Below are 21,362 nucleotides of genomic sequence, written 5' to 3'. Positions count from 1 at the left end.
TCCAGAAACTTGCCAAGTACATTGCACATATTATTTTCTCTGGCAATGTATATATAAAAAAGAAGTAATAGTTTTGTGACCGCCCATGTATACACATTCCTTCTTTCCCCACAATTCAGAAACCCAAAAGGGGAAAAAATTGTGCTGTGATGAAATGTTCTCATTTACCAGCCCATTCTTGGGTGGGAAAAGAGGGGCATTTCAGCCATTCTTCAGTGGCGATGACAATTTTCAGGTTGGTGGGATGACAGTCTCTGTCACTGTCTGGAGCTCATGGGGTATTACTTCAGAAGTCTTCTGCAAAAGAAAAATGGCAGCTGTCAGCCAGCTGGAGTAGTTCTGGGTGGCCATAGCAAGTCATGCCCTCCAAATTATTTACTATCTTTTAAACAGCCCTTTCTTCTAGAAAGGCATAAAACCAAAACATGCCACAATATAATACAATAAACATAACAATAGAAATAAATCTAAAGCATAAAAACAGCAGAGCACACTAAACAAACCAGCACAACACTTTAAAAATGCCTGGGAAAATAAGTATGTTTCAACCTGGCATCAAAATGATAGCAGCATCAGTGCCAGCCAAGCTTCAATGGGGAGAACATTTCAGAGACCCCAGAATTTACTTGTGAGGTTAGCACCCCTTCTGCCACTCCCCCTTGCACCACCAACATTTTTTGGCTAATTGTTAAAAATAAATAAATAAAAGTTTGGCTGGCAATTATCAAGTATGTTGTTTTCAGTGCTGTGGTGATGCTCTATAGGGAGCAGAGGAGGTTGGGAGTTCACTTGCTTTTCTTCCTGGCAGGTTTCTGGGCAGTAGTCCACACCCACCCTTAATTTTACCTTGCATAATAATAGCTTAAAAGTTTCATGACCTAAGAGTAGCTATTTCATACAGTATCATGATCCTGGTTTAAGAAAAGAAAGCCTCATAATAGCTAGTTGCAAGACTCACTGAGCTTTAGAGAAGCAGGGATGTAGGCCTGCAAGGTCTGACTGGCTCAGGCAGTGGTGTAGTATGATTGGTTTTCTTATGTTTAAGGAGTTTTTTTGTTTCTCACTTGAATTTACTGCAAAAACTGTAGCTCCAAGAGTTGAATTAGTAAGGGGTGTCTTCTCATACGTCCAGTCCAGTCTGGATTCAGTTCTTTGAATATCTACTTTCTAAAGTGAAAGGAAGTTCAGCGTCTGGAGTACTATCCAGCAAACATGCAAAGGGAAAATTCAGGAAGGGTGGTGGTTGTTAAAGAAACTTCTTATAACTGTTATTTGGTCACATTTAGATAAAGACATTGTTGTGCACTATAACCATGTTACCACCGCCATTAACTCTAACTTAACTCTAGAAATATGATATGATTTTAATAATAACTGAGGCTTGGCCATGTAAACACTACTCATGGGGATTAGTAATACTGATGGAATCCCAGCAGTGTTGTAGCTAATGTCAAACATGAGCTCATATATTTGCAGCCATTACTGGAGAAAAGAAATGAAAGCAGAGGCAGCCACGTGCTCCATAAACACTGTAAAAACGTAAGCAGAACTGGCGCACACCAAGTCTGTTTATCAAGTGCTGTCTGTAAGGGTGTTGCAAGAATAGGGACACTTGTACAAGAAAGTGCCACTGTTCAATTTCTCTTGAACTGGTGGAGGTCACCCATGAGCACCGACCATCACCCCCTCCCCTATCTGGTCCCAGCAAACGTACCTTGGGCAGGAGGAGAATAAGGCTTTGCAGGCAGTGTTGCAGCTCCTCTGAGGGAGGGTCCTTTCCCATCTGTCAATGGATATTTCCAGCTGGGATTCTTGGACTTGAAGTCCCAACCCCTTCCTTAGCCAGAAAGGAAGCAAGGACCTAGAGCGCCTGCTGTTGACCATAAGTACATTTGGTAAGTCCAGGGGAGATGGGAAGTGGGGAAGCAACTGTGTTGAAGAGTGTCAGGTGCCTTGAGCACCTGCAAGCATTTTGTGCATGCTCAGTTGGAACATGTGCAAAAGATCAAGCCCCTTCATCAGTGCAAGGACAAGGATGCTTGTGAATCCTTAGCCGTCTGCACACAACTCTCCTAAAGATAGTGACATTTTTTGTACTGTCTCCTTTTTTATGTATTTAACATTGCATACTAAGTTAGCGAGGGGTGAAAGCTCATGCTTTTGGCTATGGTAGGAGAAAGAGCAAAGGAAACACATTTATCCTTTCATAATTGATGAGATTATATGTTGACATACTCGATTATAAAACCAGGACTGACATGCTTGGAAACAGAAGCGTGTATCACCAAACATGAGCAATAAAAACATCACACATGAAAATTAGATCAAAAACAGTGGGTTTCACAGCTCCGCGAATTAGAACATCACATTAGAGGAGATTTTGCCTCTGATTTATGGATATTATTGTCATTCCAACTAACCCTGGGGTGAGGAGCATATAGCCCTCCAGATGTTGGTGGACTGCAACTTCCATCAGCCCTGGCCAATATATCCAGTAGCTGGGGATTATGTGAGTTGGAGTCCAACAACATTTAGAGTTCCACACATTCCCCATCCCTGAACTAACTCAGTGCATGAACATCCCTGAACTAACTCACTAACTCTACTATGGAGAGTTTTCTTTGGACAGAATATTATGGTTTACATAATGCCTGGGGGTAGTGAGAAAAAATGTGGGACCCATTACTTATCTGTACTATCAGTGAACTATGGCTAAAGGACAATATTATTTGAAGTCTTAAGAACTGGAAGGTACAGAAATGTGTTAATTCTCTATAGAATAGGAAGAATTTGTTGCTCCCTCAGCTGTAAATTATATTCCCAGTGTTCATTAAATTAGAATGTGAATTTTGGATGAATCATTGGATTTGGATTTATCTTAAGCTGCAGAAAATACTGGAAGATGTTTGTTAGCCTCTGAGTGGTGGATAATTTGTGGAACAGCCAGGCAGCTGTGTTGTGTTCTGTTTATGACCTTTTGAGGTAGATTTTTGTGGAAACCATAAAGGGGGGAAATGTTATGTTACGAATATAAGCCTTTTTAAATTTCATTATATATTTTTCTGAATGGTTTTCTTGCAAATTAATTGCACAGCAGAGAAGTTGCAACACAAAAGGTTTTGAAGATGTTAATAATACAAGCTAAAGCAAAAAATGTAAAGTGCTATATAATATTTGGAAAGCCACTTACAGTGCAGTCTGAGTCATTATTGCCAGGTAAGGCTGCTACACACTTACCTGGACATAAGTCTCATTAAACTCAATTGGACTTACTTCTGAGTAGTCTAGGATTGTGTTGTTAGCCACTTTCACATAGCATAACAGAATATTTTCTTCTCTTGTATGGATACCCTTTAATCCTTCTGCTTCACTGCAAATCCTGGGGCAACACCCTAGCCCACATTGTTTTCTCTCAGTGCTAAATAGGGGATCAGCTAAGTGGAGCACTTCACACACAAATGCTCTTCCTAGGGGACCACTCCATATCCCTCCATCTCATTAAGTGATTCAGGGTGCAATTGTATACATGCTTATTTGACGGTAAGCCCCACTGAATACAGAAGAATTTACCTCTGAGTACACGTTGCACTTAGGGATGTCAGAGAATTTCGCCACGAATCTCAGGGAGGCCAAATGCCAGCGCATTCGGCCCCCCGAAATTGGTGGCGAAATGGTCTGCCCCCCCGCCCCCCCCCCGGATGGGACTTACCTTGGGCGAATCCTCCTGGCGGCAGCGGCGGCAGTTCGGCAGTGGTGCGGCGGCAGCGGTGGCCAATCTTCCGACCGGCTGCCGCCGCCGTCATTTCCAGTAAAACAACAACAACAACAACAAAACGTGATAGGCTACGTAAAGATTTACGTAGCCTATCACGGCTAGATTTTTAAAAAATACCGTGATAGGCTACGTAAATGTTTACGTAGCCTATCACGGCTGAGTAAAAAAGAAAAACCACTCGTACGCAAATGGCGGCACCCATGGGCGTCGCCATTTGCGTTCCTTATTTTGGCACATCTAGTCTACGTAAACATTTATGTAGACTACGGCAAAAATAAGGGGAATGCAAATAGCGTAGTGTCTACGCTATTTGCGTTCACCTTATTTTCGCCGTAGTCTACGTAAATGTTTACGTAGACTAGACGTGCCAAAATAAGGAATGCAAATGGCGGCGCCCATGGGCGCCGCCATTTGCATACACGTGTTGTTATTGTTTTTTACTCAGCCGTGATAGGGTACGTAAACATTTATGTAGCCTATCACGGCTGACTGCAGGGACGCAAACGGCGGCGGCTACAGCCACCACCATTTGCAGCCCGACCGGCCAGGATTCGAGGGTGGAGGGACAGGGCGCCTCCCTCCTGGCCAGAATTTCAGGGGGGAGGGACGGAGCACCTCCTCCCCGGCCAGAATTTCGGGGGGAGTGACAGAGCGCCTCCCCCCCACCGTGAATCAAATTTCGTTACAGGTAAGTGACTTTTGTACATCCCTAAGCACTGTCAGTCTACTCTTCAGAACTGAAAGTTGCTTATGGTTGTTGATGTATGAGGCAAAAGCAGTTGTGCTCCGTACTCTCTTCTCCAGAAACCTACTAGTTAAAACTTTTTCTGTTAAGTGAAATGCTGTGTAGTTTTCTTTTCTGGTGGCATTTGGGAATGGCCTGCCCATCCTTCAAGTCATAAGAACCTCCACCTTCCATCTATATCACCCATATAGATAACACATCTTAAGAGAATATCACCAGCAGTCCAACCATTCATTTTTGAACCCACCCTGTGACTACAATGCCTCTAGTCTGAATGTGTGACCCTCTAAAGCACAACCTTTTTAGCTCTGAGAGCTGCATGCAATGCTGATTCAGGGGATGGGGGCATATGTACTAAGTACATATGTACTTAGGCATGCGCGCACGCGCACACACACACACGTGTGCAGTGATATTGATACAGATCGCTCTTTCTGTTGCTCTTTCCAGATCACACTACTCTCCACCCTCCTCCACCAATCCTGTTACAGAAGGCTCTACTCCTTCATACAGTGATCTGTAGCACTAGTGGCAACAGTATGGTCAGTGATGAAATGGTGGATAGGGCTCACGCAGCCCCCAGGGTGCAGGTTGTGCACCCCTGCTCTCAAGGAGATGAACAGGCTGTTGCCGCTGTTCCCAAATGAGCCTATTTTTCAAGTAACTGAACCTGTTAGGGTTGTACAAGTAGGAAGTGATGAATAATCCAGGAGGATAGATAGAGGAAGGGGCAAAGGACTCTTTAGTCTTTTGTCCCTCTCCTCTTACCTGCAATTAATTCCTAATTTCCCCTCCCCCAACATCATATTTTCAGCAGAGTAGCGATATTCTTTCCCCTCCTCCTCACACCTCCCAATTTTTTAAACCAAATTGGGGGTGGCAGGGGGCATATATGGGTTGTGAGCCTTATGTTATATAGTATGTAAAATAGCACACCTACATCTACACTACATTATGCCAAATGAATAGTACACATTAAAGTCAATTGCAGTTTTTCCATGGACTCAAGTAGGACAGGCTCTATGTACATTTTATCTCTATCTCCCCTCCACTTCTCCCCCTGCCCCAAATGTCACATTCAAAACTGGACTGTGCTAATTATTTTGTTTATTTATTTGAAATATTTTATGCCACTCCTCAGCCAAAAAGGCTCCCAGTGCGGCTTATATATAATCAATTAAACAAGAGAGTCCCTGCCCACAGGCTTACAATCTAGAAAGACACAACACACAAGGAAAAAGGAATGGGAAAGGAAGAGGGAGGAATTAATTATTTCAGTAAGGGCGGTGGAATGGCTGTGCTGTCCTTCTCATCACCCTCCATGCACCCTGCTGGAATAGCTGCAGGTGGTGACAGTTGAGGGAGGAGGAGCCTTCATAAGGGAAGTCCTCAGCAGCACTGAATTATAAACTTCTTCCACTTCCAGCTTTTCAAATAATTTTTATAACCCCTTTTGGAAATATTGAAGGGTGGAAGTAATTCCTTGTGGGGTCATATGTGGAAGATTTGCTGTTTCTTATTATTTGGCTGACAGTTCTATATTTCAGGGTTCCCCCACCCCCTCATTCTGTTTTATACTAAATACTGTTTGGCTTGCATAATCCAAAAACAGTAAGCAAATCTTGATGAGTCATTTGGGGATTCTTTTCTGGTAAGAAGATTGTTTAGTTTTTGAAATGCGGCCAGTTATCTATCTGTATTGGTTACCAGCCTTAATACATTTTTTCTGTTTTCAAGAAGCTTAACAAGAGGTTAATAACTATCTCTTGGGAGATTGAGTGCTAAATCAGTTAAGATTAATGAGATCTTGTCTGGGTTGGTGACTCAGATAGAGAAAGGTTGTAATTTTGATATGTTTTGCAACTACTTTGTTCTGCATAGCTTTAAAAAGAGCTTCCCTAGCACCATACATCACACAAAGGCAAGAAAGCTGCCATTTAAGATTTCAAAGAACATTTTCCTGACATATCTGTATTCTGACAGGAAGAGTAATTCTGTGTCAGAAAAATTAACACATGAAGTAATACTGAAAAGCAGGTCTGGGGACAGGGGCCACAGGGAGGGGGCCACATCATTGATAAACAGTACTATGTATCAGTTGGCTGGATGTGCCTGATCTCGCCTGATCTTGTAAGCTAAGCAGGGTCAGCCCTGGTTAGTACTTGGATGGCAGACCGCCTGGGAATCAGGCTTCCTGCACTGAGCAGGGGGATGGACTCAATGGTCTTGTAGGCCCAGCAACAATGGCCAGTGTACCAGGACCAGGAGTAATTTCAGTACTTTGGATTAGCAATGGATGAATCTGTCAATTTCAATTTCTCTCAGTTTCTCCTTTTTTCCCAAACTTAACTTCATCCCATTTCTACATCAGTTTGTGATTTTTTTAAAAAAAGAAAAAATCTGCCTAAAAAGTCATATGCCCTTTTATGGACATTTCTCCTAATGTGCACATTTTTGTATACAATTCTGCTTAATATACACATTCTTTGCAAGCAATTTCCCTGTACATTATTTTCACGGATGTATATGTTTTTGTGCATACTTTCCCATAACGTACAAATTTTGTACATATTATTTGAGTGAAGAACTGAATTGCAAAACGCAGAGAAGCTTGAATACCAAAGGATAACTGCATATTAGTTTGTGTATTGGTCCGGAAAGCACAAATGAGTTAAGTTTGCATTAAAATCCAGACTGAACTACTTTTTTCCCATCTCTGCTTTGGCTTTGCCATGTGCTACATGTGTTGGGCCCCTGACTTCATTGGAGGGATCTCCTCTTCTTCTCTGGGTGTGTAGCCTGGAAGTTTAATCAACATATAGCTCAGGGGTGCAGAACCCCTGGCCTGTGGTCCTAATCTGGCCTGCCAGACTCCCTAGTCTGGCCCACAGAGTTTCTCTGGGTTCCTTCAGGGGGTGGGGCTTGACTCCTAAGCCACACCCCTGGAGGAATCCCCCCCCCGAAGGAATTCCTGCTGTGGTCTCTAATCTGAGATTGAAGATAACACTGAGGTTGTGGGCAGCAGGGGACTTGGCCAATGCTGGGAAGAGCACATGCTCTTCCAAGTTCTGGATGAGTCTTCCTTCATGCACCTCACATTATAGCCCATGAACTCCTTTCTTCCCCCTCTCTCCCCCATCCTGTGCTGTTCCCAGCCCAAGAGATGGTTCTGCTGCCACTGCTATATCATCTTCTTTCTTTCTTTTTTCCTAAAGAAGTTTATTTGTCAGTATCTATAATAATCATTCTTAAAGGATGGTGGAAGCCAAGTATAATTTTAAATACTGATCTCACACATGGTAACATATCACATCAAGATAAGAAGATGTGATATGCATAAATAATGTTCTAATTAATTTGGATTCTTGAAACAGGTACAATCATCCATTTCACATGTAATGCTAAACCATAGTTCAGTGCTATGTGCACAAGCAGCAGTGAGCCTTAGGTTCTTGCCCCCTCCCCTCCTCCTCATGACCACACCAGTGAAGGAGAGATTGGAAGCATCTGCTTCCACTTTTAAATTAACTTGAGTCCTTTTGTTACATCCAAACTCAGCAGAACTCTGGTTTGTTTAAACAAGTTTGGATCAAACCATGGTTTATGATCCTGACTGGTTAAGAAATGATCGTTTAAGCTAATCCAAGTTTTCCCAATTTGAAAGTAATGGGGAACTCTAGTTATTTTAAAAGCAGACACAGACCATCCTGCACCTAATGGTGATGCTAGAGGAGGGTGGGAAGGTGGCACATAAAAGGCCAAGGTCCATTCTCATAGTGTTAAACCCTGGCTGAGTGCAGTATTTTCGAAATTTGGAGCCCCAGGTATAGTTGAAGTTTGAGCCCCATCATCCCTGACTATTGATCATTAGTCCATGACCATCTAAGCCCACGGTTGGGAACCATGGGTTTAGTGTTGCATCTGAAGCAGGCCATTATATGGCAAGCTAAATCATTCCTGTTTGCACAGAAACAGCCTGACACAGGAAATGTGATTTTCTCCCTTTTTCTGGTGGGAATAAAAATGGTGGCTAACTTGTAAATAACCTTGGAACTGAATTGTTGTTAAAGTGGAATGGCAGGTGTCAGGGCTTCTATATTTTAATGTAGGGAGGGGCTTTAGCTCATTGTTAGAGCAGCTGTTTTGCATGCAAAAGGTTCCATCGCTGGGATCTCCAGGTAAGGCTAGGAAAGAATCCTGCCTGGGAACCTGGATTGCTGCTGCCAGTTGATAATACTGGGCTAGATGGACCAATGGTCTTAATCCATATAAGGCAGCTTGCTATGTTCCTACGTTCTTAGTGAAACACAGTATGAGCTGGCATTTGTTGTATAGAGATTATGCATGATGGGTTTTCTATTGTAAACATAAAAAGCTGTAGGTAACTATAACTGAAAGTAGTCAGCCACTACTTTTTAAAATGATACATGAATTATTCAGTAATAACATTTTTCTTTCAGTAAAAGTTACACCTCACTTGGACCTTCATAAATAACCAAAATAGGATTTTCAGAAAGGTCTGGCAGAGGGTGGGAGGGAGAAGGAGGCTTGAGGAACATTAATTTCTTGCAGGATTTTATATGGGGCTCCTAATGGTGCTGCTGATTTGGTCCAACTTCATATTGCATATGCCGTGAACTGAAACAGAATACAGTTCAATCTTACAAGCCATAAATGCCTACTCTCTCCCATCTTTCTCTTTCTAGAAGTGTTTCTCATCAGTTTCCAGATAACTAAAAATTAGTGCAGCAACTTTGCAGAAACCAAACACAGATTCAAACGAAATCTGTCAAGTCACCAAAATAGTCCATAATTCTATGAGTTTCATGACAGTTAAAATGAAATGAATACAAGAAATTACAAAAATCTGTATCTACATTTAGATGATACTGTTATTATATATCTTAGATCTCCAAAACTTTTGTGACAAAGATAATTTCTGTTTGTAATTAGCATTGTCCTACATAAGTGAGATTATTTCATTTCTGTTATTTCATTCTGCATTATCTCAGATTTGCACCAATGAAAAGTAACATTTTCTCTGACACTCTCAATAAGAGAGACACACTCCCTGCAGTGTTTGTGCAAATAAATACCATAAGCATAACCAGGGCTTTCCCAATATTTGTACATCTCATTGACTTAAGTTGGAGTTACTTTCATTAAATATGTTTCAAGCACATTTTTTTAACAGTCAAGAAGATTTCAGTATCTCAGTAGTTCATTTCAGCCATTGTCTCTGCAATAGCTTCACAGTTATGTTTGTTAGATATCCTGGGTTAGATATGTTCTGCATGCAAAAGTAACCTACATACAGAAAGTATCTTCCAAATGTGGAAAGGCTGTTTTATAAGTTGCACAGAGCATTGCATTTAGTTTCACTTTTCTTATGCAACGTTCTGCCAGTTGAACAAGAGATGGTTTAACCTCTTGCACAAGTAGAAGCATAGGAACTGGTATAGAACCTACCTATTACAGTACTGTGTGAATGTCAGTGCTGGACCTTAGGCAGCCACTGGGCAAAAAGGACTTAAGACACTAGTCCTATCAAGTCAGGGAGAGCCAAGACTGGCCTGGGTGGGTTGGGCTCACTTTTGAGTCTCCAAAGGCTTCACGGCACATTGTGGTTCACCACATATGGTATTAGCCCACAGATATGCAGGTTTCCAGTCCTAGTCCTGGCAGCTCCTGACTTAAGTCTAATTCTAGTGCAAGCTCTTCCATAAGCATTTGTTCAAGGTTGAGTGCCGAAGGAACACAGAATGAAACCATGTGCAGCCCAAAATGGCCATTAACTGATCATAGATCCTCCCTGCCAAGCAAGCCCCCTCCAAATTCCCATGGAGAAGCCAGAAGGCATCTCCTGAGAACTTTTCCAGCCAAGCCCACCTGCCAGGGGAACCACTGAAAAAAAAAGTCCATTGAGGCAGCTGTGTTCCTCCATGCTGCTGCTGGCCATGGTTCCTAGAACAGGTGGCTGCCTCAGAGAGAGGGTGAAAAAACAAAGAGACAATGGGACATGCACAGTGTCCCCACAGTGACAACTTATTGTTCATTTCCTCTCCTCTCCCATCTCTGCCCATCACAGTGATATGACATCTCTCTCCCTCTCTAACCTCCCTGTAAATATAATGTCTTTGCAGGGGTGATTAATGTTTTTCAGTCTGAGGACCGAAATCTGTTTCAGGGAAGCTTTGGGGGCCCAAATTCCAGTAGTGGGCAGGGCCAAAGGTAAAGTAGGTGCTGACAAAAGCAAAAGTGGTCAGGGCCACAGGCAGAAGTGGGCAGAGCTGAAAATCCCCCCCCACACACACACAAATTCAACTTCTACTCAGAAACAAACTACATTTAGAATCTGTAGTCAAGGACACCTACTACAAGTGCTAGGCAGGTCTACTCAGGAGTAAGCCTTCATGCAACAGCTTTCAGGCATGCAAGCTACAGCACAATCTATGCATGTCTACTCAAGATTAAGCAATGGGCAGGATCCAGCCAGACTTAGTCACTTCTGAATTCTACTGAATTTTAATTCTCAGTTCAGCTGCTGCAGAAAGGCTGCCCTGGGAAGTGCTTGCTGGTGCTGAATCCCAGCTCTCATCTCTGATCACTGATTGGAGATAAGAGCTGGGAAAATCTACGAGGGGCAAGGACTTGCCCAAGAGCTGGCGGGCCAGATGGGGATCACACACCTCTGCAGTTCCAGTACATTTCAGATACCCTTTGATCTCTAAGAGAGGAGTAAGAACACCAAGTACCTGCATTTGTGAGTGGGGTGAAGGGGACTAGAGGTAGCAATGTAAGAAGACTGTACTTGGATTACATTATAGGGTGGTCACAAGCCAGTCTCTCAGCATTACCAACTAACCACCCCACAAAATAAGAATATAAACATTGAAGCCTGCCTGTCTCAGCCCCATCCCAGCAATACAGGCATTCTGCAATAAGGGAATAATAGAGTTGTGCAATGAAGGAATAAGTCCTCATCCCTTCTCCACATTTCCCTGGCATGATTCACCATGGACTGTGCACACACACACACACACACACACCTAGAGAATGAGAAAGAGAGAGAGAGAGAGAGAGAGCACATTTTGTTGCAGGTCTCACTTGTACTATCTATGAGGAAAGTACAGATAAAATATTAAGATACATGAACAGATGTGGGGAAAATAGTATAAACCATTGACATATACTTTAAAAGTCATTAGTACAAGCTTACCTAGAACATTATGTTCAGATCTACTTGTTCTCATCCCATCCAAGAAAGCACTGAATTTACAGATGACTGCATAATTTCCTGGTGGTCCAGGCAGATGAGGTTGGTGTTGAGGACTCAAGTTTATGAAAAATAGTTTTAATTGAAGAGGGATTAAGCTGTAGCGGAAACCTCAGCTTTGATGAAGTCACAACAGGGGCGAGGGAAGACAGACAAGGAAGAATATATTATCTTAATGATATCTTGATACGTGCACTTTGGAGATTTTACATAGACGAAGGGAGAGGGAGTTGTAGGACCACTTTTGCTTCTTAGCTGGGACACTGTGTGAATTTCCTCATTAGCCTATCAAGAAAATTAGCAAAGTGGAAAGGGATTCACAGCTTGTTAATGACAGATATGTCCAGCTCAACAAGAGTTCCATATGAATAAATGATACTGTTTAATGTCTAGACAGCTTAAAATAAAAGCAACTAGACTGTTGAATGGCTGCTTCACCTGTAGAGGGTGGGGGCAAGAGGGTCATAGCATCTCCTTGAGATAGTCTAAGCATGTAAGTGGCAGCAGAAGAATTTAACAGTCTTAACTTTTTACTACAGTTCCTTTGGGGTATTTCTCTGGAATCCTGCTACCAATTAGTGCTCACAATTTTACCTGCACAGTACACACAAACCCAGAAAGGTTGAATCAGCATTGATCCTAACTAAGGGTGTGCATCGGACTCATCCAAAGCCTGAGCCAAATAGGGCCCCTTTGGACTGTATCACTTCCCAAATTGAAACGGGCTTCTCTCCAAAGTGATCTGTATGCTGGACCCTACATACTTGGAGGCTTTGGTCACAATTCAGTGTCTCCAAAACTGATGGCTTTTGTTTTCATTTCACTGATGGGGGAAGGAAGTGGTGTTGAGTGACTGACAGGCCCACATCATACTGTATGTTTTACCAGGGGCTTTGCAATCACTGTGTTTTGTGGGAAGGCAAGGATGGGATTGTGAGATGGACATTCTTCCAATGCCTCTAGGCCTCTTTATGAAAAAGTATTAAACTGGTTTTCAATAATCATGACTCTCTAGTCCCTGCACCACCCCTTCTTAAACTTTGCAGTTTCTTGCTTGCAGACACCTCTATGATGTGTGCCATGTTCATACAAATGTCCCAAAAGAACATAGGGAGAGGGAAGGGGAAGCAAATCACTCACTCCCCACAAATTTGAGGGCTCCTCATGCACATAAACCTCTGCACTTATCCTTCAGAAATTTTGCAGTTTTCTTTCTTAAGGCCACCTTTACACTGTCTGCCATTTTCAGAAGAATGGTCCACAAGGACCAGAGGGATCCAAGAGCACCCCCAAATTATGAACCTGATCCTTTAGGGGCACAACCCCCTCCAGACCAGGTTGAACATCGCTTAGCTGAACCAGCCACTAACAGTACCTCCATCTTGTCTGGATTGAGTCTCAGTTTACTGGACCTCATCCCGTCCATTTCTGCACCCAGCACTGGTTCAGAATGCCCATTGCCTCACCTGAATTTGGTGAAAAGGAGAGATAGTGCTGGGTATCATCTGCATATTGGTGACATCTCAGTCCATTTCTCCAGATAACCCCTCCCAGCAGTCTGATGTAAATGTTAAACAGCATGGGAGATAAAATAGAGTCCTGTGGCACCCCATGGCATAACTGCCAAGGGACAGAGCAATAATGTCTCAGCACCACCTCCTGGAATCGGCCATGCAAGTAGGAGCAGAACCACTGCAGTATCTCCAACTCCTAGCCCAGATAGCCTGTCCAGAAGGATACCATGGTCAATGGTACGAAAAGCCCCTGAGAGGTCCAAAAGAATCAACAGGGTCACACTCTCGCTGTCCCTGTCCTAGCAAAGGTAATCCCACATGGGCGAACAAAGCAGTTTCTGTCCCAAAACCAGGTCTGAAGCCTGATTGAAATGGATCTAGATAATCCATTTCATTCAAGAATGCCTGGAGTAGCCAACTTAAGCACCTTGCCCATGAGGGGGATATTCACAATTGACCTATAGTTGTTAACACCTTCTGGGGCTTTTTCAGGCATGGCCTAATTACTGCCTCTTTTAAAGAGACTGGCACCACTCCCTCTCTCAAGGTGGAGTTGATAACCTCCTGGACCCAGTTGGACATCCCCTCCTTATTAGATGTAATAAGCCATCACGGGCAAGGGTCAAGCACACTGGTTGTCAACCGGACTTGGCCAAGCACGTTGTCCACATCCTCAGGCCTCAACAACTGAAACTCATCCAATACAACTGGACCAGACTGTGCTCTGGACACCTACACTAGTGGAGCTGCACTAACTGTGGTGTCCAAGTTGTGACTCATCTGAGCAACTTCATCTTCAAAATGCTGTGCAAACTTGTAACAGCATGCTACCGAGGGTTCCACCATCTCTCTTCCTGGCCCAGATTGCAGAAGGCCACAAACCACTTAGAAAAGCTCCTTTGGACAACACTGAGAAGATGCAATGCTAGTGGGAAAGAACTCTCTCTTTGCCACCCTCACCACCACAGAGTAGGCTCGATAATGAGCTCTAAACTGGTCTTGGTCAGACTCGGCACAAGTCTTCCTCCACCTGCATTCTAACTGTCTTCCCTCTTGCTTCATTGCCCTCAGCCTAGGTGTATACCAAGGAGCAGCCCGGGCTCTGCTCAGAGGGAGAGGGCGCTTGGGAGTGATCGTGTCAGCTGCCCTAGTCATCTCTGCATTCCACACTAGGGCTTCAACAGAACCGCCAGCCATACCAGCAGGAAAATCCCCAAGAGCCCTCTGGAATCCATCAGAATCAATTGGCCTCCAAGGGTAATAGGCCCCCACCCTTGCAGAGGGGAAAAGCTGCCACGAGTCTAAACCGCAATAGGAAAATAGGAATTTTCTGAAGTCTAATCTAGTCCAAATCTAGATTAGATTGTGGTCAGTGCACACCTCTAATCCGAACCAGCAACATGGAACACACAATGCATTTTGAAGTGAGAGTCATGATCTTGGGTATATCTCCTAAGCCACATGATTCTAAAACAGAAGACAGTCAGGCACTTGGAGTTCTTTGTAGACTCTGGGTGTTCTTAGGAATATCAAACCAGGTAAAGCATACAGAGATTGCTAGAATCTGCAAGTTACTGAAACTCTGGTGATGTTAGGGAAAATACTCCTGAAAAATATGTGTCATAATTATTACCTAATGGTGCTAAAGAGCTGGAAAATGATAAAGGGGTATGGCGTTGGAATGGGGCACTTGCCCCTTGAGAAGACATTGTATATGGGTCACTATTAGAACCCTAATATAATATGGTGGGTATCACGCAAGCCTCCTTGCGGCAGACATTCCATAATTGGAGCACCACAACTGAGAAGGACCTCTCTCTTGTAGCCAGTTTCATTTAGTAGGGGCACTCAGAGGAGGCCTCTAGACATGACCTAAAGTCCATAGAGGTACAAACAGGGAAGAGTTCCTTTAGATACTCTGATCTCAAGCCAGAGGTATTGGAAGGGAATCACATCTATTAGTTGGCAGGCTCTTTCAATGCAGGGGCTCTGGGGGCCAATTCCCCCCAACTCCCAGAAGCCACTGAGGGCCACACCCCACCACTGAATTTGCCTCCAACAGCAGGGAAAAAACAGTGATTTCCTCTAGGGAGCGTGTGCCTTGTTCTAAAGAAAAATCATGCTCTCTAGAGTAAATAATGTTTCACTTCCTCTCTGTATTTCTGCTAGTACAATTCTCTTCTACTGTTTGATTTTCTCAGCTCTTGCCAGACTGCCAGGTATACCTATACAAGAAGAGCAGCAGGAAAGTAAATTATTGAATTCAAACCCGCTACAGCTAAATTGCCAAACCTAGCAAAACTCAAAATACATTTTGAGAAATTAGTCCCAGCACAGCTGGCCCCCAACTCAAGCAGTTCATGTCCAGGTCCACCACAGAACTAAATATTTTCATTATATGGATTAAGAAAGATTAATCTTAATAGTAAGTAGTAAATGTTGGAGATATTAATCAAAATATATCAATTAATATAAGGAACAGTAATTAAAATGTGGCCATTTTGAATATGTGGCAGATTAGTAGACACCACAGTGTCCTCTAGTGACAACAAAGAATAACAACAAATAGATCTAACCACTCAGGTGCGCTTTGTGACATGGCAGAACTTTGGAAAAGATAATGGTGCATGACTATAAAGCTTTAAAATAAGAACCAAAAGCAGAATGGCCATCACAGTGCAGGATTTCTGGGTAGAAATCCCTCTTTTACTTTTTCCATAAGCCCTCAAATGGAACAGATAAATATTTATATCTTTGTGTTCTGTGCCTTGTATGGGCAAATGTAGCCCAATTGCAGCATGTAAGATACATTTATGAGATTTGTTTCAGGACATTCCAATCTAGATTTTTTAAACTATGGCTCTGGGGTTACTGGAATATTATATTTTTAAATATTTGTGAAATTGCCTGTATTATGTTTGATCAGTCACTCCAGATGTATTGGCACATGTACAAAAACAGGTATTATGAGATGCAGTCAAGATTCTTTTTCATTCCTTAACGTTTTGGTCAATCAGATTTTAAAAAGTCTTTGATCACAAACCTATTCATTCCTATCCAGGCCTGGACTCAGGCAGCAGATGCTGAGGGTGGCAGGGAGCAGTGGCAAGATGTTGGAAAGTACCAGGAAGAGCGTAAAGTACAAAGCAATGCAGTGTCTTCATTGAAGACTGAGGCATTGGAATGGAAGTTGCCATTTGTGTTCACAACAGCATTTCCAAAGCCATCTGGAACCCTGCCCCCAGCAGTTACCAAAGAGAGTTGGGATTGGAAAATAGATTGTGATGCATCCATTTTCAAGGAGACCAGCACAGATACAAAGCATACTGCAATGTTCTATCTCTCTTGAAGATTGCTGTGTCAGAATGAAAGTTGGTGTGCAAGATCAGGACACCATTCTGTGTATCAAATTTAAACCCTACATCTGTGTTCATGAAGGCTAGGAAAGATGCAAAATAGATCGTGATGCAAATGCCAAAGTTACATTGTGCCTTACTAGTCTTTTCTAATTGGCAACATTCACATTGGAGATATGTAGAGACGTGATACATTGGTGGATAAAAGGCATTTTTAGTGTTGCATGTGAAATCGCTTGAGACCAGACCAGGAATGTCTTCTGAGACCATTTCTCCCTCTCTTAAGACTCACTCATTCAGTGACTTACTGGCTATGTAAGTTTCTCATTGGCTAAGAAGAATGCAGTATGCAGAGCTGATATATACAATTCTAATCTAATGTTGAACAGATATGGCAGAGTGCAGGAAGCTGCTATCAATGTGAGTCTGAATTATAAGAACTCTGTAGCTGAAATCATAATGGACCAATACTGTCCTTAGTTGCCTAGTGAAATCCAGGTATTACACAACAAAAGGCTTCCATGTTTGCATTAATTTCTGCATGTGTGTTGCTTCCCCATAGTTCTGGTTACCTGAATCTAACATTTATCATCTTAATTGTGTGCATACAGCTGAAAGCAAAGTACCATATCCAGCAGAGCACAAGCACAAACCACATATTTCTCCATACTGAGTTGCATGTAGAAAATCTCATAGACTTAATCTACATCAGAAAAAAAACCCAATGTGCTGTGCTTTTTCATTTGTACAAAACTTGTACCCAGCCAACATTTCAAAAAACTAAACTCTGCATCAGACAGCATTGTCTGGAATATATTAACATAGATTAGAAAAATAACAAATACTCCTTGGGCAGTATCCAATGGAGTGTTTCTGCCCCTGCCACTTCCCTTCCACAAGAGGTCGGTCCCACCAATTCCATTGCCCAAGCAGGAACCACCACTTATGCAAAGGAGATTCAGTGCTTCTTAGAGGAAATCCTAATATGAGTGGAAACGCTCATTTCTGGAAGAAGGCAGGTCAGCAGAGCTCCATTATGCAAGCTTTGCTGATCTGCCTCCTTCCAGAATCACGTGTTTCCACTCATTTTGGGTTGCCCCTGGAAGTGCTAAATCTCCCTTGCATAAGAAGTGGATGCTGCTTGTGGAAAGGAATCTGCAGAGTGCAGGAGAATCGGTGGAGGTGTAAGTGCCCTGTTGCATACTGGCCTGTATTGTGAAAATCAGAGACATAGTTATGTTTTTTCTACGTCTTCCCAGAATGTTCACAGTTCACCTTTTTTGAAGGTTTGATATACTCCTTCACAGGGATTTTTCCAAGCAACTTTCATTTGTATCAGTGGGAACATGAGAGCATTTGCACATCAGAAACTACAAAATATAATCAAGTGGTCATAGATAAAGGGGTTGTAGGTGATTATGAGTACTTAAGCTTCCACTTCCTTCTTTAATTTTGTTTGCTATCCATCTTTGTAAAACCAAACATTAGTTCTGTTGCTCATTTATAGTTCTTCTCACTTAATTGTAGGACGGTGGTGCAAATAGTATTACTATTATTATTAAAAACAGCTGAGAAATTGCATGTGAAGAATACCATAAAACCCTTTATGTGTGGTGGTTTTAGAAGAATTTGAAAGTATCAAAAAGCTGAATTTGTCAATTGCTGAAATAATATGTGTTCAGTTCAGAATTGAAATGTATTCAAAAACCCTTTTCAATTATCTCTGAGGATAGGATTAGTTTTGCCTGACAACATAATCTCACCTATTTTGCTATTTCATCTCTAGTTACTGTTTAGGTGCTTCCAAAGACCAGCTTTTCCTGCAATCCTACTGCTTTTGTGGGTAATTGACACAGTGATGTACTAGCATGCCAGACTAGCATAATCTGGACATGAACTGTATTGATTGCTGCTAATTGAAATATATTAACAGATCAATTTAGGAAGGGGGCGGCATCCATCTTGCAAGCTAGTAGCCACTGCTCCAAACTCCTGCTATAACAGGAACCACCATTGCCAGGAAGGCTTACACCTGGAAGCATTCATAATGAGAAAATCTGACTGTGCTTCCAGATGGAGGCGTCCTAGTGCTACCAGTCAGAAGGCACTGTGCAGCAATTCTATCTTGATTTCTTAATGGATTTTTTGGTAAGAAGATGCAACAAGCAGCAGTAAAACATAGGGGGGTTACAAGAAAAAGAAGAAAATGTCTAGATCCCTCATAAAATTCTATGAATGAGGCAGGACAATGGCATGATAAAAGCCTTGTCTAGAAGCACCCCAAATCCTCCATTATATCAATGATATTGGTAAAATAAATGATATACAATTCTATTATAGTTTTTCTATTATAGTTAGAATAGAAAATAGAATTCTATTATAGTTTTTTTGTTATAGGTTTAAGGTATGAAAGAAACATCATTACGGTCCTAACCACTATGGGCACTGTCTACATCACGATGTGTTGCCGTGTTGAAATTGGGATGTGCATGCATATTTACATACATAGAATAGTCTTCCTGTAACTTCCTTTAACCACTTCCTCCGTCTTAAAAGCATTCTCTGCCCTGAAAATGATGAAGATGGAACTATGTTATATTTTATTAACACAGAATGTCTGGTTGTTTTGAATACTTTCAGAAGGCTTTTCCTCTCTGCTTTGGAATAACTCTGTTCCCCCCTCCCCCATTCTTCCTTGTTTCTTTTTAGTAAAATAACTCTGGTTTTCACTGTCTTCCCTAGTCGATTACTGACATGGAGAGATATTCAGCATATCATTGTAAGGACTTCACGGGCGGGACATCTGATTGCTAATGACTGGAAAACGAATGCTGCTGGTTACAAGGGTGAGTATGTCCTTTCCTATTCATCATTACACATCTTTTTTTAACTTTCAAAGAAGAAAAATCCTAAATGCTTTGCCTGCTGGCTAGAGTTTATGCAGCTTCTCTCTTTTCACATTAATAAAATAAATGAGGCCACAAGGTTAAACTTTCAGGAATTCTGCCTCCCTGTGGGTTCACTAGCCACTTGCATATAGCTGTGCCTCAGGAAAGATAAAGGGGGCCTCATTGGAAAGGTTAATATCATTCTTGGAAGTGAAAAATGTGCTTCAGCTAGCTCTTAGGCTGGGAAAACTAACTGTGAATGTAAAGTCTGATGTTTAGAACAGTATTTACAATATTATGACTTTCTGAAGGCCATTATCCTAACAACGGTCACACAGTTAGTTCCTCGAAATCAGTGAGACATATTTCTGTTTAATAAGTTCATAAGGATAAAGATAACGGTGTAAAGAAGGCTAAACTTCACATAGGTCCAGTTCAGACATAACAAAACTCCAAGATGCATTTTGGACATTTAATTTGTCTATCCTACTTTGGCCTAAAATATTTAAGCTAAATTAAATTGTGTGTGCTACTATAACCATAAAGATTCTTTCTATTACATAATGTTGCTGAGTTATTACAAGAGAATTCTATGCAAGTATTTTATGGAGCAATTCTATCTAGATAGGTGGCCACCTCTGAACTCAGAGGCAACCGCCTATCCAAAGCAAGGCAGGAGAAGCACAGAAGGGATCGTTCCCTCTGCACTTCTCCTGCCCTGCTTTTTCGGCTAGACAGATGATTATGGCTGTTTATCTATGGGAGGATGGAGCGGGGAAGGAGGCTGCTGTATGATCCATAGGATGTGTCGTACAGGCAGTTAGGATCTCCCTGCCCTGGAACACCCCCCAGCCATGCCCCTTTTCAGCTGCTCCGTGCTCCTCTTGCGAGCGCGGAGGACAGGGCTGTTCCACGCTGCCTCTGGGGCGCGGGCTCCGAGGTCAGTTCCCAGAAAACAGCATATCCTATGGCCATGTAGGCTCTGTCTAGCGGCCATAGGATTGCTCCCTCCAAGTACTTCAAGACAGAGCGCTCCTAGTGCTACCAATAAAACCCTAGAGTCTTTTCTTCCTTACCAGATTTTTTTTTCTGGTAAGAAGAAATGGTGGAAGGAATAGCAGGAAAACGTAGGAGGGCTACAAATTGAAGATGACAGTGTTTGGACCCTCTGAAAATTCTGTGGATGAGGCAGTGTGATTGCACAATAAGAGGATGCTAGGCACCCTTAGCTATCAGATATATACCACCACAATGCCAAGATAATAAATGACATCAGTACCTGTTGGTCATGAATCTAAATCCTACCTACCACCTCTACCAAAAAAAAGTTTTTAAAAAACGACGTTAAGCAGTATCCCATGGGGTTGCTGCACTTATGCAATTGACGTAGTACTAACATAAGGTGACACAACAGGTTTCCCCAGAAAACCCATTGCACCAGTGTACACTATTAGCATTGCATTAGAGGTTGCTTACACTACCACTACGTCAATTGGGTAAGCACAGCAGCCCCATTGGATACTCCCATTGTTTCCATTTCGTGGCTTTTGGTAATTCTGGGGGGAAAAAACTTTATTAATGCAGTAGCATATCTATATTTATGTCAGATATACCTTATGAGCATTATATATATTGTTATTTCTGCACAATAAAATGTAATATTGAATTAATTTTAAAAGGAAATATGGCCATTTCATTTTTAGTTCATGTAATCCAAAAACTGAAATGATGGAAATTGAGTTATAACCAGGGCTCTTTTGCAGGCCCCCTCAATGTTTCAGAGTATGTTTTTTATGTTTAGATATTTA

The 21,362-nt window shown here is 42.2% G+C and overlaps 1 protein-coding gene across 2 annotated transcripts in view; it reads left to right on the top strand.

Annotated features, from left to right (window-relative positions):
- LOC146352530 (proprotein convertase subtilisin/kexin type 5-like) overlaps window positions 1–21,362 on the top strand; it is a 316,248-nt gene that overhangs the window by 232,227 nt on the left and 62,659 nt on the right. For both annotated transcript variants that reach the window (XM_084834270.1, XM_084834271.1), the window contains exon 10: window positions 19,409–19,512. In XM_084834270.1, coding sequence (XP_084690396.1) covers window positions 19,409–19,512 — 104 coding nt within the window. The remainder of the gene's footprint in view (window positions 1–19,408; window positions 19,513–21,362) is intronic.

This window comes from Heloderma suspectum, chromosome 2 (genome assembly GCF_057233095.1).
Source record: "Heloderma suspectum isolate Gila_16-S chromosome 2, 16-S_ref, whole genome shotgun sequence".
Lineage (NCBI taxonomy): Eukaryota > Metazoa > Chordata > Lepidosauria > Squamata > Helodermatidae > Heloderma > Heloderma suspectum.
Note: the sequence above shows the minus strand (reverse complement) of the source record. Positions and strands in the feature narration are given on the sequence as shown.